This window comes from Chelon labrosus (assembly GCF_963514085.1).
Source record: "Chelon labrosus genome assembly, chromosome: 23".
Taxonomy (NCBI): Eukaryota; Metazoa; Chordata; class Actinopteri; order Mugiliformes; family Mugilidae; genus Chelon; species Chelon labrosus.
Genome location: NC_140356.1, coordinates 11,538,865 through 11,553,093, shown reverse-complemented (window position 1 = coordinate 11,553,093; position 14,229 = coordinate 11,538,865). Strand labels below are relative to the sequence as shown.

Genomic DNA, 14,229 nt, shown 5'->3' with positions numbered 1-14,229 from the left:
GTCCAATCAGAAACAAGAAATGTTGTCCCTACCCTTTCCGTAATCTGAAATGTTGTTGTGTTTTCTGTAATGTCATTGTGTTTTGTGAAATGTCGTTGTGTTTTGACCTTCAGGGCCACCGTACTAAACCCTCAACTATTTGCGTCTTTTTTATTTATTTTTTTTAATATATTTTTTTGGGGGCTTTTTGTTGCCTTTATTATAGAGACAGCTGAAGATAGACAGGAAAGGGGGGCAGAGAGAGAGGGGATAACACGCAGCAAAGAGCCACAGGTCGGACTCGAACCCTGGGCTGCTGCAGCAAGGACTCAGCGTTTTTTTATTTGCGTCTTTTAAATCCAACATATCATCATCATTCTTTGCCATTTCTAAAAACAAGAAGACGAAGTTTCCTCCAAAAAGAACGTATTAAACCACGGCTACAGTAAGGTTTTTCCCCTTTAATGCAATCTTTGCTCAAAAACAATCTTTCCAGTACAATTCTTTAAATCACTTTCACATTAAACTTTTCTGTGCATAATATTCAGATAAACGGTGACAAATCATTTCTTCGTCTGCTTTGATTGAAATGACCGGTCACAGATCAACAAGGACCCGAGCATCTAACAGCACTTCAGCAAGTGGAGGAAGAAGGTGTTTCAGGGAGCAGCAAAGCTGACGTTAAGCTATGAAACATCACAACTGACAAATTTAAGTTAAACAAATCTTGTCTTACATGTTCAATTACATGAGCATGAAGTGAATTGTAAAACAGTGTGGGGTAAAGACTAAGTGACTATTCATGATTCAAACAATGGAGGATGCAGCCCATCTCTAAAAACACACATTTCTTCACATTTTAAATGATTATATTCTGAAGTAACAATAACAGACTTATTGAAACAATGTTCCTTATTCACAAGTTGTTGACATAAAGATTTTTTTTTTTTCTCCATCGGGCCACGAACATATTTTTTAATTTGGCACATCATAATTTCACATTCATCGATCTGTAATACATACATACACACCCCAGGTCAAACAAGGCTGAAGCGTTATGGTAGCTGAACCGGTGTGTCAGAGTGTATGATACAGCTGATAAGATTTTGTAACAGAGCAGCACGACAGGGAAGGTAAAAGGAAATCAAAGTCAGTATCACTATGGAAAGAGAAATCTTTTAAAGGACCAGTGTGTATGACTTAGTGACATCTACTGGCGAGGCAGCAGATTGCATCCAAATGAATACCCCTCCAATTCCTATGTGTATGGCGTGTTGTGGCAGCCACCTAAAACACTTGCTCTGACGAGGGCCTTTTACTTCTTTGTGTGTCCATTCTGGGCTACTGTAGAAACATGGATGGATGGATATTCCATTTCTACCAAAAGTTCGCCCTAAATCTTAAACAATGGTCCTTTAACTCCAACAAAAATGTTCACATAAAAGTTGCCTGCATATGTGTAAAAGAAAAACTGATAATACATTTTCAAATCTTTGCTATCCTTTTTAAAACTGCATTTTTTTCCCCCAAAATGTTACATATCTATTTAAAAAATACTAGTTTCCTTATTTATGCCTTATTAATACTTGTTTGCCTGATTGGACATAACAAATACAAGTTTGTTAGCAAAATGCTATGCATATTTAGTTTTTTTTTGGAAAAAAAAGAAAATAACTTTACATTTTTACCAATTTCTCAAAACTTGTTTAAGGATTCAGGTTACCAGCGATTCTACGTTCATTCTGTGCCGCCAGTCATATTAATAAGACTGCATTTCACAGCACGTCTCATTCTGAAATGCACCTCTTGAACCTCTATTCTCATGACTTTACGATTCCTTCCATCATCACAACACAAACCAAACATCACATCCTGAAACCTGCGGTGCATCATCATATGTGATACAAACATCCTGTACTGTACATACTTAGTGGGGGGGATTTCTGAGTGTCTTCTTCTGCCATTTTGTACATCGTTAAAAAATATATAAAATATTAAGAGAAAATTTACAGGTTCATTCAGGTTAAAAACACATTTCAATGGCTCTCCTCAACGCTATTTACAAATCTCTGTATGGTTACTAGTCGTCATTCAGCTGTCGTAGCAGGAGAGAGTAGGAGTCGGTGAGGATGAGTAAGCAGAAAGAAATGAATCTGAAATGTGAGTCACTTTTCTTTGGATTTGTCTTCTTTTTCAAAGCCTGTTTAACAATTCCCACTTTATTTTAAATATTTTGGGCGCATTTATGTCTTTAATTTGAGTGGAGAGACACAAATGGCAGCATGTGCCACATATTAAAAAGGTCTTATTGTATTTTTTTGTACCTTCAGACCTCTTTGTGGGATTCAAACTGAGCTAGAACACTGAATCAACTTGTCGGCATACAGTGTAATGAGCATTTTTCACAATTTTTTTTTAACATTTTATAGACCACAACATTAATAAATCAATCAAAAAACAGTAAATTTGTTGTTGCAGCCCTAGATTCAAGCTATCTTGATTACTTGTGGACAAAAACAATCAGATTTCTTTGCAGCACCATTAGACATGATACAACTGCTGCGCCTTGAAGTAAGAGCCAGCAATCACTATCATTTTCATTCATTAATTTATCATTAATTTTTTTTTTTACATCAAGTTTAGACCTGCGGAATAACACCTAAGGCAAGGTGTCCTTCGCACGATTAAATACTTTCACAGGGAAAAGCTAAGCACTGATAAAAGGTATGTGGCGTTAAACAAACAACAGAACAATCTGTTTAGTTCAGTCGAGGTTAGACGACTCGTAACTCTGCAGGCCTTGGCTGAAGTTAAATATAAACAGAGCAGTGCTGTGTCACAGGAGGATGCCATGACACAGAGTGATCGTATCCAGTTTTCAGTTTACTGAGGTAGCAGCTCGCCGACAGCTTTTATCATGACAACTTTCATTTTGTTCTTGTGTTTCAAATACTTTCAGCTTACTTTTATTTTGAAAAGCAACGTTAGGAATCGGTTAGGTCGATCGACTCAATGTTGTAAAATAATTAATGCTAAGAAGATCTAAGTATATATTATAATGCAACGGATATTTCTGAAACAATGTCTTTTTTTAAATTAATATCCTCGCAGTATAGTTGCTCTTATCCTCATGGGTTGACGCTTGTCACACTATTAAGCTGAGAAACATTCCCCCACATTGATGTGCTTTGGGGTGAGTTCACCTTTTATTGACTACACTGCATATTTTCTCTGCTAAAAGAAAATAAAAATGACCATCAGAGAAATAAAATACAACATTCATACAAAGTTTCTGTAAGGCATTCCTTCACTAGGTCATTCACGCCAGCAGAGTGTGCAGCTTCCTCCTCCCAAACTCCAGTCGGGTGTTTGCCAGCAAAAGAAAAAGTGTTCTGAATCGGCCATATCCACAGTTTTGTTTTCTTCCTCTGTCTGAAATGTCTGTCTGACTGAGCTTCGTCAGCTTCTCCCGCTCAGTCTTTTAACACAGTCCCGGCAATGGCTTTGGTCTGTCCTGCAGCTAACATTAGAAATTATACATACAAGAGAGCCACGACTCTGAAAAGTCATTAGATTCATGCAAGAGACTGTACAGAATTTCGGTAAACTGTCCGAGCCGGACAAGCGGGACAGGAGGCGGGGGTGCAGTCCTATCTGCAGGAGGAGCCCAGCACGCCGCCTGTCGAGGGCGTGGTGGGTGTAGCGCTGTAATGGGGGTAGTTGTCGTTAGGCGGCGGGCTCGGGAGGATAGAGTTTCCGTTGGTGGGGGAGCAGCTGAGCTGGAGCCTCCGCAGGTACTCGGCGTGAACGGGCTTGTGGCTCTGCAGCACTTTGATGGCCTCATCTACGGTGAACCACTCCCGCTTACGGCCTGTAGATGGAGACAGAGAACATGTATGGAAGCTTTTAATAGCAGCTTTTCCCCTGTATCACAAATAAAGTGCTTACAAAACCATTAACTGTCTGTCATTACACAGAATGTGCATATATAATACAGCCTGAAAGACACTCTGTTGTTTTTTCCTTTTCCACAGGTTGATTTTATATCAAAGTTATTTTTTCTAGTGTACAAAATGTGAGCGTTAATGGCTACATGCTGCTCTCCCTTCACTATTAAAGGAAATAACACTTTAAAAAGTGAAATCATCCCACAGGCGGAAGTGCATGTTTAAATTATATCTACCACCTAACTGGTTTGTCTGGTTAACACGGTGAATTTAAGAAGGCTAAATGTAGGAACACCATAAATCCATGAATAACATGACAGACAAACGTGTATGCAAACTCAAAAACTGACACATTTGTGCAAAGCGACTGAACTGAATGCATCGGGCTCCAGAAAACAAAGTAGATGCCGGCGTCCACAGTACGGACAGCTGTAATATACTGCAGCTCAGATCAGTGGTCTACATTGATAAGCACCTGTTGTCCCTGTAGTCTACATGCAGTATGCCGTCCTACACATAAGGTACAGTATAGTGCACGGGGTGAAGTCGGAGCTAGGAGCAAGGAGGTAACTGTAAACGTTCACGAAGGGAAACCGTACCTATGTTGACAGAGTCTTCCCAGGCCTCCAGTGTTTCTGTGACAGTCAACACATACACATACGTCCGGTGCTTCCGATCTTGGTTTTGCTACGGGGATCAGAAGGAAAAGGAGGATTTAGAACACAAAAATTTCTGCCGGGAATTTTAATTTGACCACTTAAAACCTCGCACACGCCCTTTAATATTCAACGAATTAAATGCTTACCTCAAACACGCCGAGCAGACGTCCCAGCTTGCCCTTTACGCCAGCCTGAGGAATAAAATTAAGAAAGAAAAAACAAAAAGTCTAAGAGGAGGTTCTTTTATTTCTACACACAGAACAAACTCACGGGACACTTTGTTGAGAGGCTGTGGCCTCACACAAAAAAAAATAAAAAAATCAGCCACGTTGATGAATAGATGCAGAAAACAATAGCATTGTTCAAGCCCGACCATGTTCTGAGTCAAAACAATGGGAATTGTGTATTACATTTCAGCGTTTTAAAGAACTTCAGGCCCGCCTCTGTGGACTGAACTCAAATCTAACCTTCTTCAGCTTTGTTTTGATGTAGAAACGCTCGACAAACACTCACCCAAACACACACACACACACAAAAGATTAAATCTGTGTGACATTTTTGGGAGTTTTGTCATCTCTGCTTCTTTAGTTTTGAGGAAACTCTGAGCCAAGCTACAGTCTATGTTTTTGTGAATGATTTCTATACATAACCACATAGTGTTATAGATTGTACGTACGACAGAAAGTCTTTAAGGAGGACTTATGTAATAAGAGTTATCGTTAGCATTTAGACTTGGTATAATCCTGGCAGCAATCTTGAAGGAGTGTTATTACAGATATGTACTCCTGTCCCTTCCATGGCGCTCGTTTCATTAATTCAGATGTACTTGGCAGGAATCGCGTTACTGTCAAGACATATGACATCTGTCCTTTCCCCCTGCTCAGCATACTTCACAAGTGTCACCCTGCCCCACTGATGTGCCCAGCAGGACAGGCCGCGCAGGAATCCAGACGAGAGCCAAGTTTAGACGCCTGACGTAGCCGAGAACACGAGGTCCTCGGCGAACGGGACCTCCGAAATACCACCAGGCTCCTCGGTCACCCGGCTACTGACACTCTAGCCCTTTAGAAATCTCACCTTTAGTGTGCACGCTGCTTCTGAACATGCAGCTTCAATTCTGTTTTTTTTTTTTCTTTTGATGGAAATGAGAAGGGGCAACAGTGTGAATGAGTGACACCTGTGCATCCAAGGTGTTTGAGACACTGTGCTACATTTCTAAAGAAATTAACACAGGTATCAAGTTTTCTGCAGCCTTACATGACTGAACTGTTGCACCCCTACTGTATTTATCCTCAGCAACGAACTCTTCATCAAATATGAATCCCTAAACAGACAGTACTCCCTCTACTCACACACATATATACTACAGGATCTTGGTCCTGCACCGGGACACTTCCTAAAGGTTAGTTTTTGCTTACTACTTCTGACAGGTGTTCTCTTAATGTGGGTTAAACGCAGCGAAACGCTAACCTGACCCACCAGATGGTTTGTAACGCGGAACCATCTGGGGAGGAAACTGTTTGGAAAAGGTTGAGCACTTTCAAAAAAAAAGACGATTGGATCATCCGTCTGTCCATCAGCGTCTATCATGGACTAATAAACACAACAAGGTATAGACTGAAGAGCTTTGAAAGCTAGCAGTAGCAGCATGTTCATTTATACACGTGGTTCCTGATTAGTCTGCACCTCTGTGGGTCGGCCACAAGCGCATGCTGCTGCTTGAAGCCTGGCAACGTGGATCGTTGTGTGATCTCATGAGAATCCAGCTGCCTTGTACAGATATCTAGAAATTATGTGTCTGGGAACTGCGGCGTTATCACCGTTTTACGATTGCACTAAATGGCCTCACTTTGGAGACTTGGTTGGTGTGATAAATAAAAAAAAAAAATCAGTGCACAGATTTATTCACCTCCTCAAACACCTCTCGCACCGCCGCGCCACATGGCTCCTCCTCTGGCTCCATCCCTCCCCCGGGGACAATCCACTGGTCTGGGTGCCGACTGCTGCTGACCAGCAGAACCTGTCGAAGAGGACAACTTTGTGAGAGGTTTTCTTTTTTGTTTTACTTCACAGGACGTGCGTCTTTGAATGCCCCTTGATGACAAAGATGAGGGAGGCTAAAGTCAATTTCAGGAGCCTTCACTTTACTGAGTAACGGAAACTGAGGACACGTCTTGAACCGTGACCTTTTGAACTCGGGAATCAAGGACAAGATGATAGATGATCAGTGGTGCCTCTTCTATTTATTCCCTCTTGTTGCTTACAGGACACTGGACTGAAATACGTGTATGAAAGTGAGGAGGTATTCCCTGCAGACTGCAGTTCTTAATAAGATTTTTAGTTTATTACACACAAACCTAGTATTTTAGATAAATGGAACTTGACTGATTAACTATTTTGGAGGCTGTTTCAAATATTTATTATATTTCTCTTAGAAAAAAATATTTTTTTCTCAATTTTTAGGATTTTTATTCTAGTCCAGTAATTACGCTCCATCACAACATGTTCCGATGTGGTTCCAACACAACCCAACTCCGGCAAACAATGCATGTAAACCCAGCTGGAGCCTGGGCCGGGGCCTGCGGGGGGGGGTTGAATTACACTACAGTTGCAAGTCGAGCACCGTTATGCGCGGATCAGATGTGTCTGTGTGTGCGGTTTGTGGCAGTACCCATATAGCAATCAAAACAGACACAAGTCCACCTGCTGTAAACATTATCGCATTTGCATGGAGCAATTCAATCATCATTAACGCACACGGTCTGTGACAGGGAGCGGGTCGTAACGAGATCAGCAGCCAGCGCTGGACAAAACAATCAAACGGAATTCAGTTACAGTCGTTGATTGATGGTTTGTTTACTTGCGATTCTTTTTTTTCTTTAAATCAATCACGCTGCATTTAATGTGCCGTATTAGGAGGTTTTAGTGCATTTCTTCTAGACACATGCAGCACTTAGGAGGCACCAGCCAAAGAGGCGTCAATGTCACCCGAGAAGCAGCAGGGCGCACCCAGCAGTGAATGTAAATATACATGCATTAAAAGTGAGAAACGTGTGTGAAGCAGCTTGTGCAACAGATGGCGAGATCCACCTCCGGAGCCCATCTGATCACCATATCCAGTAATCTGCCAGAGGAGTCAGCCTGTCACTTAATCCTAACTCAGCTTTCGTATAGCTTCCCTTACATTCTCTAATGGGATTGAGGCTGCGGGTATCAGAGGCCTCCTGAGGCTCTCCTGAGGGCTGAAGGCCAAACCGATTGCCCACATGCTCCGAGGCCTTGACAGCGAGCCGCTGTCGGCTGCCGCCTTCCTCACGTGCCGCGTTCGCCCCCAACTCGGCCACCTGCTAATTCCCAGATGATATAGGTTAAGATGAGGTTGATAGGGCACGAATGTCGAGTATGAAAAGGTGGATTAAGAGTGCACACTCTGTGAGCATTTGCATTAGATGAAAAGGCTAAAGGAGAATCACACAGCAGGTGTTTATCTAATAAGACAGGTGCAGGTCTTATATAATACACAGTAAATGACACATGCTACATTTCCAGTGCAAACAGAACCAGTGCAGGACAAGAGGCCTTCTCAGGAGAGTGTGAACTGTAGGAAATGTGCAAAGTTGAACCACACACAGGTCATTTTCTACCTGTAAATAACGTGTGGAATTTTACATTTCATATCTTCTTAAAGGTTTTTTTTTTTTACCCCTACGCACTTTAGTAGCACTTACACACATGAAACTTTCCAGTCATATTCCTGTATATGTATCAAAGGTCATATATCATTCATAGCCTGAGTTGTGTAACATTTTAACCCCCAAAACATGCTTATCTTTATATTTTCTGATCTAAGAAGTCTTAAAAAGCGTTCCTATATTCTCCTATAAGATCTTTTAAAGATTTAGAAGACAGCAGCAATGATCCAATCTGTCCTCTTCCTGGATGTCACCTGCCAGAAGTATGTTATCATGTGGACTATTATGGACTATATTAGTGTTTCAGAAATTCCATGGGGGGGCAGCTATTTCAGTGGCATGACGGGATGAAAAATTCATTCATGCTTTCTTTTTTGTTTTGGGCGTGTTCAGAGATTTCCGAGCGCTCCAACCTCCTGCTCACCCCGTCCAACTGTGTGTGTGTGTGTGTGTCTGCGTGTTGAGCTCATGCCAGCAAGGCTTAAGGGAGATCGCTGGTGTCAACGCGGCCTAAGCCGGCAGCATGATGTATACAAAACAAAAAGCCACCCAGCTTCCGGGGCAGCAAGGACAAAGCAGGCTGCTGCTCCGCTTGCTCCATTTTAATCTTCTGGTTGCTGCCCATCCTCTGAACACGACATCGTTTAGTTTGTGAATAAAGAATTTCGAGTCTACATATTACGAGCTGTGTTTAAATAACAATTTGCTTCTTCACATGTGCTTCTCAGACGGGTACAGCTACATGTGTCACAAGGAGGGAGCTTGCGGTGCGCTGCTGCCTTTGAACTTTACTGAAGGACGCATGAGCAAGAGGAAACATTTTCTTGTCATAATAAATTCAAGCCTGCAGGCTTCTAATTGTCTCCGTGGATCGCTTTTAGAAAACCTCGCCGACTCACTTAAATGCAAGTATTTCGAGTTTATTCAGTTGTCGTGACTGTGGCCGCCATGATAACTGAGGACCGAGCTTCTTTACTAAGTTACCCAAACCAGCTGACATGAGTTCCTTTGAATTTAATTTATTACTTTTCAACTGTGCTTTCCTATTTTTGGTCCCCCCCCCCCCAACACCGACACATTTCTTTAATCTACCTTTTTGAACCGTCATCCACAACTTAGACGACAATCAATTAAGTTGGTTAATCAAACATCTATTTAATTTATCTATCAAATGCACATATATTACTTTAAACTCTACATTCTTGAGCATTTTACTAGTCAAAGTGTAATTTTACCTCACTGTTTTAACCCATGCAGTTTCTCAATTCTACAATCTCCATAAGTGAACATTGATAACTGTGAATTCTTGACTTAAGAACATTGATATTCAATCTATGTCCAACACTTGCAGAAAAAAAAAAAAACAACAGCATTGTGTTAAACTCCACAGGCTAAGCTCCAAAGCGGGCAAAACCCCCCAAAACAAAATAACTCACACCATCTCGATAGATGGGTCCAAGGTCAGCTGACAGCTAAACTCCGAGCATGGAAACCCCGATTATATTTGGAAAGAGGGTCAGGGTGGAGGGGAAACCTCAGATGGTGTGTGGGGGGGACGACTGTTTTTGCAATTCACACCGCTTCCCAGGGCCTGACACGATGCAAACATACAGTAAACCTCCACTGGATAATGAAGTTTCTAACAATGGGCAGATTCAACTTTAAAAAGTTTAAAAGTCAGAGAATTCATAAATTATGTGGTTCGCTTACAATAAAAACTTTGCTCAAAAGTGTTTTTTTTTTCCTTGAATCTGAGCTTGCAGGACTGCCGCTGGTTTAAAACACAGCTTAAGAAAGCGAGCCCTCTGACTTGGCCTCAAAGGGGGACAGCGGGCAGGAATATTCTGGAGGACATAAACACCTCCTCTGCCCCCCCTCAAGGAGGAACGCCTGTAGTTGTCAAATAAAGAAGACTCCAAATGCCAGGCCAGTCTGGGTGCTGGGGGGAGCTAAATACAACAGTGCAGGGCCAGAATCAATAGCGCCAAGACAGTAATAGAGTCACTGCATTATACAACTACTAATAGACGAGCTGTAAACAGAGAATATCAGGAGAACAGGACAGGGGACTGGACGCCTACAATTCAAATTTCACTCTCTCACACGGAGGTGCTCCTTCTGCCATTTCTAGTATGACTCTATTTACAATCTGCTGTAGTACCTTCAATATCTAGTGTTTGGATTATGACATGAACATGTCTGATAAAACTGCTGCCATCTTATGTAATTACCAACTATGGAAAAAAGTATCTGCCAAACAAGACTTACAACTTAAACCACCAATAAAAGTGAAATATTATGACCTCATAAAGATATCGTAAACAAGCGACACATTCAGGAGCACTAATGTACAGTCGTGTTTCTGGCCATCTGATGAACGGTCATGTTTACGCTCCATTTTTGTTCTCCACCAACTACTGAGTAAAATCTCCAGCTGCTTCGGTCACAAATGCTCCTCCTGTTTAGCGATGGCAATGTAGTCGTTTGTTCGTCGTCAGTAGAAATAACCGACCGCTGCTGCAGCTGCAGGAACGAATTCTGTATACAGCAGAGAGTCTGAACCAAAACAGTGAAGCTGTTGATCGGAAAACCAAAACAATGAACCGAAAGGCGCTAAAACTCAGAGATGATGTGAGCTCAGGGGAGGTGTCACTATAAACAGACAATTTCACAACACACGTGTTAATTTTATGGACTGTTACAAATCTCTTCACTCTTGAGATCTGGTGTTATATAAGTATTAAAGTGAGTATTGATTGCGGCAGCTTTAAAGTCATACAGGCACCATAATTTGACTGCATTTTGGCTGAGGCCCAACCAATGTGGTGAGTTATGAACCAACCATGTAACAAACCTGTTTATCAGCCACACACCCATTATTATGTGGCTTTCATGGCGTGTTACAAAACATCTAGTAAGAATCTTGTTGACATGTTAAAACGAAATTATGTTCAAAACATTTGTTAAAAAAAAAGTTTCAGTCTGGCACCACTCACGTGTCGTTTTTACACCCTACCACTGCACTGGGGGCTCTATTGGCACAGAGACTCCATGCAATTTTCTTGCTGCTAAACTCAGGTGGCCTACTCAGCTATCATTGCTGTCCCTCTGCGCTGTCAGGCTCCAGCTTTCCTCTGCTGGGAGTTTAATTGCCGTCATAGAGTATCTTGCCCCGAGGGCTCTGCTTTCTCCTTTCCTGTCCAAAACAAAACAGCTGAGCAGCATATACAGCTCCTGTTTCACCACAGTTGGGTATCCTGTGTCTAGGAACTGATTGTGTGTAGGTAAAGGCATAGATAACGCAAAGCTCTGTATCTCTTAAAAAAAAAAAATAGCCATTGTTAGCAACCCAGTTGCAGCTGAAGCGTCATACAGTATTGGCTGTCTCACTTCGAGCAATGTCATCTTTGAAAATGCATGAGTAGACACGCCTGTCAAAGTCTGAAAACGAAGAGGGTGGCGGTCACACCTACACACTTCTGTTGTCACAATACTCTCCTTACGTACAATTAGTCATAAGAAAAGACGAAGTGCAAGTTCTGCACGACATTAGGCAAGAAAACAGTAGAGCAGTAACAGAGTGAGACGACAAATATGACACGCATGTACAAATCTCAGCAAATCTACAAAATACCTAACCCTCACGCTTAACACTCAAACATAATGATGACATGACATCTGGATAAATGTGGGTGAGAGCATATGTGGGTAAAATTCAGATGTGTGTTGTACAGACAAACACTGGAAGGCCCCACCAGAGCTATTTGTGGCAGTCTAGTGACCTAGTGACAACAGACTGGGTTGTTTTTACTATATACTGTGTTTATGACACACTAAAAGAAGAGGCTAGATTCAGTCAAGAAAGAATATACAAAATATAGGCCTGGCTTTTAGACAGTGTGACTTAGTAGTGAATAATCAGTGGACTACCAGACAAAAACAAACAAAAGTATTTAATATAATAGGGTCTGTCTGGACTGCCTAATTATGGCATAGGCTAATCCTATTTATTAGTTTTTGCACTGTTTGATTATGGGTCACTGGGTTTTGTGTTTGTGTATGTGTTTAGCTTCAATGCTGTACTGTAGTGTATGTATATGGAAAGAAAATAAACAAAATGTACAAAAAGAAAAAGAAAACTTGGGAAACTTGAGAGTTACCCAACACAAAACAGTGTTAGCTATTGCAGCAATATGATTAGTGCATTATTAATTTGGCTTGGGCTGTAAATTGTAGCTGAAAGCTACAGAAATCTTCTTTGAGGTGTCTCTAAAGGACTGCATGTCACCTAGAAAAGTCTTTAAGGCGCCTACAACAATGTGTGTCTGTCCCGTCACCTTCATTATTTACATGGTGAAGGTCCCTTTAAATCCTCATCCACATAATTGCTACGCAGCTGCCCGCTCAAGGCCGGCGGGATGCAGCATAATCGTGAATGGCCACTGCATGGCCATGGATGCTTGCGGTGTATTAAATGTGGTAAAGTGACAGATATGTTTATTAATAGCGTTGACGCCCATATTCTTATCGCCCCACTAAACGCCAGCCGGTGTTAACCCCGCGATTAAAGGAAACGCGCAAAAAAAAAGAGCGCCTCGCCCCCTGGGTCGGCTCCTCCAAGCTAGTGACAAGCTAACAGGATGCACGGCGAATTTCTCTTCAAAATAAAAGCACCGCTTTAACTTTAAGGGCAAATTCAATATGGCTCCCTTTGCCGCGTGTCTTATTCTGAAAGTAAAAACCGTTACTTGGACGTTGCTAAGCGAGTCTTCCTTGACAACAACGCTTTTTCTCTTTTCTCTACGTGCTCCTCAAACTAGCCTAAACTGGATGGCCCAAGGCGCATCAGCAACAGTAGCTACACCACGGGAACACAAACCAAAACAGTGGCCTTGGGGGGGACGGGACACACACAAAAACACTGCGCGAGCAAGCTACACAAAGAACCATAAATCAGAGCCCGCGTGTATGTGCGCGTTAATATGAAATAAAGACTTATTTTATTGATGGCCACCCCGGTGCTCCCTGAATGACTGGGTGCAGAGACAGGAGATGACTAGGCCACAAAGTCACAACACACCACCGCTGCACAGTGTTAACACGGTCCGGTTAGACACAACGTTACACCCCTACCTCTTCTTCACGCTCATTCTTGAAGCACAGACATGCCGCTCGCTTCTTGAAACCATCGCCGTCGTATGTCCTGGTCTGGTTCGGTTTGAGCTTCATTGTGAATGTATTCAGCTTCCTTTCCTGGTAGAACCGGCAAAAATGAAGAAAAAAAAAAAAGCAACAAAAATAAATAAACAAGGAGGAAAGAGTGAGAGAGAAGGGGAGTCCGTTGAGTTAACAGCAGAGCCGCCGCATCGTCGCAGCTCTCTGCATCCGTGGTCGGAGATGGCCAGTCATTAAGAGAGGAGGGTCCGGGGATAACTGGACAGATTCCGCCGCACTATCCTGGAATTCCGTGACAAAAAAAAATCAGGTCGTCCGTGCAAGTCAAGGCTCCAGATGCTACCTGAAGATCTCCAGCCGGCTGTGTGCGTGTGTATATGTGTTGCCCCGCAGGGAGCGAGGGAGCTTATGTAGACTACAGCCTACACAGCAGCAGCACAGCCCTCCTCTGGATCCATTTACTGCGCATGGCCGCTGACTCAGTACAATGAACAAGCAGGCTGGAGTTTTGGTGGTGATCACTCCTCGGAGGCAGGGATGAGCCAATTGGCTGGGCTGGTCTCGGTGGGCGGGGCTTTAAAGGTCTGCTCAAAACAGTGATAATAAACATGTGCGTATTATTTCCAGCGGGGCAGCGGCACATTCATTGCTGTGCCGCTTTAACATTTCACACTGATCTTGACTGTCAGCCGGGGTTTTAGCTCAGTTTAATCAGTTCCAAGCCCAAACTCAAAGTTTGACCTGGTAGCAAATTTATCAACAAACTGTAGCTTCATT

At 42.4% G+C, this 14,229-nt stretch overlaps 1 protein-coding gene across 1 annotated transcript; it reads right to left on the bottom strand.

Moving 5' to 3' along the window:
* Positions 1 to 156: 156 nt before the first annotated feature.
* On the bottom strand, positions 157 to 13,971 carry nudt4b (nudix (nucleoside diphosphate linked moiety X)-type motif 4b). Its single transcript, XM_084573240.1, has 5 exons — positions 13,411 to 13,971; positions 6,495 to 6,605; positions 4,732 to 4,776; positions 4,526 to 4,613; positions 157 to 3,850 (listed from the first exon to the last, which is right to left on the bottom strand). The coding sequence occupies exons 1-5, from the start codon at positions 13,504 to 13,506 to the stop codon at positions 3,630 to 3,632; spliced, it is 561 nt and encodes a 186-aa protein (XP_084429366.1). The 5' UTR covers positions 13,507 to 13,971; the 3' UTR covers positions 157 to 3,629.
* Between the last annotated feature and the right edge of the window lie 258 nt (positions 13,972 to 14,229).

What these genes read in the sequence shown, in the direction of transcription:
- nudt4b (XM_084573240.1), bottom strand. Translation starts at nt 13,506, where the DNA reads ATGAAGCTCAAACCGAACCAGACCAGGACATACGACGGCGATGGTTTC. An exon ending in TGCGAGAGGTGTTTGAGGAG is followed by an intron (nt 4,777 to 6,494) that starts GTGAATAAATCT and finishes TTTATTCCTCAG; the next exon opens with GCTGGCGTAAAGGGCAAGCT. An exon ending in GTCTGCTCGGCGTGTTTGAG is followed by an intron (nt 4,614 to 4,731) that starts GTAAGCATTTAA and finishes TGATCCCCGTAG; the next exon opens with CAAAACCAAGATCGGAAGCA.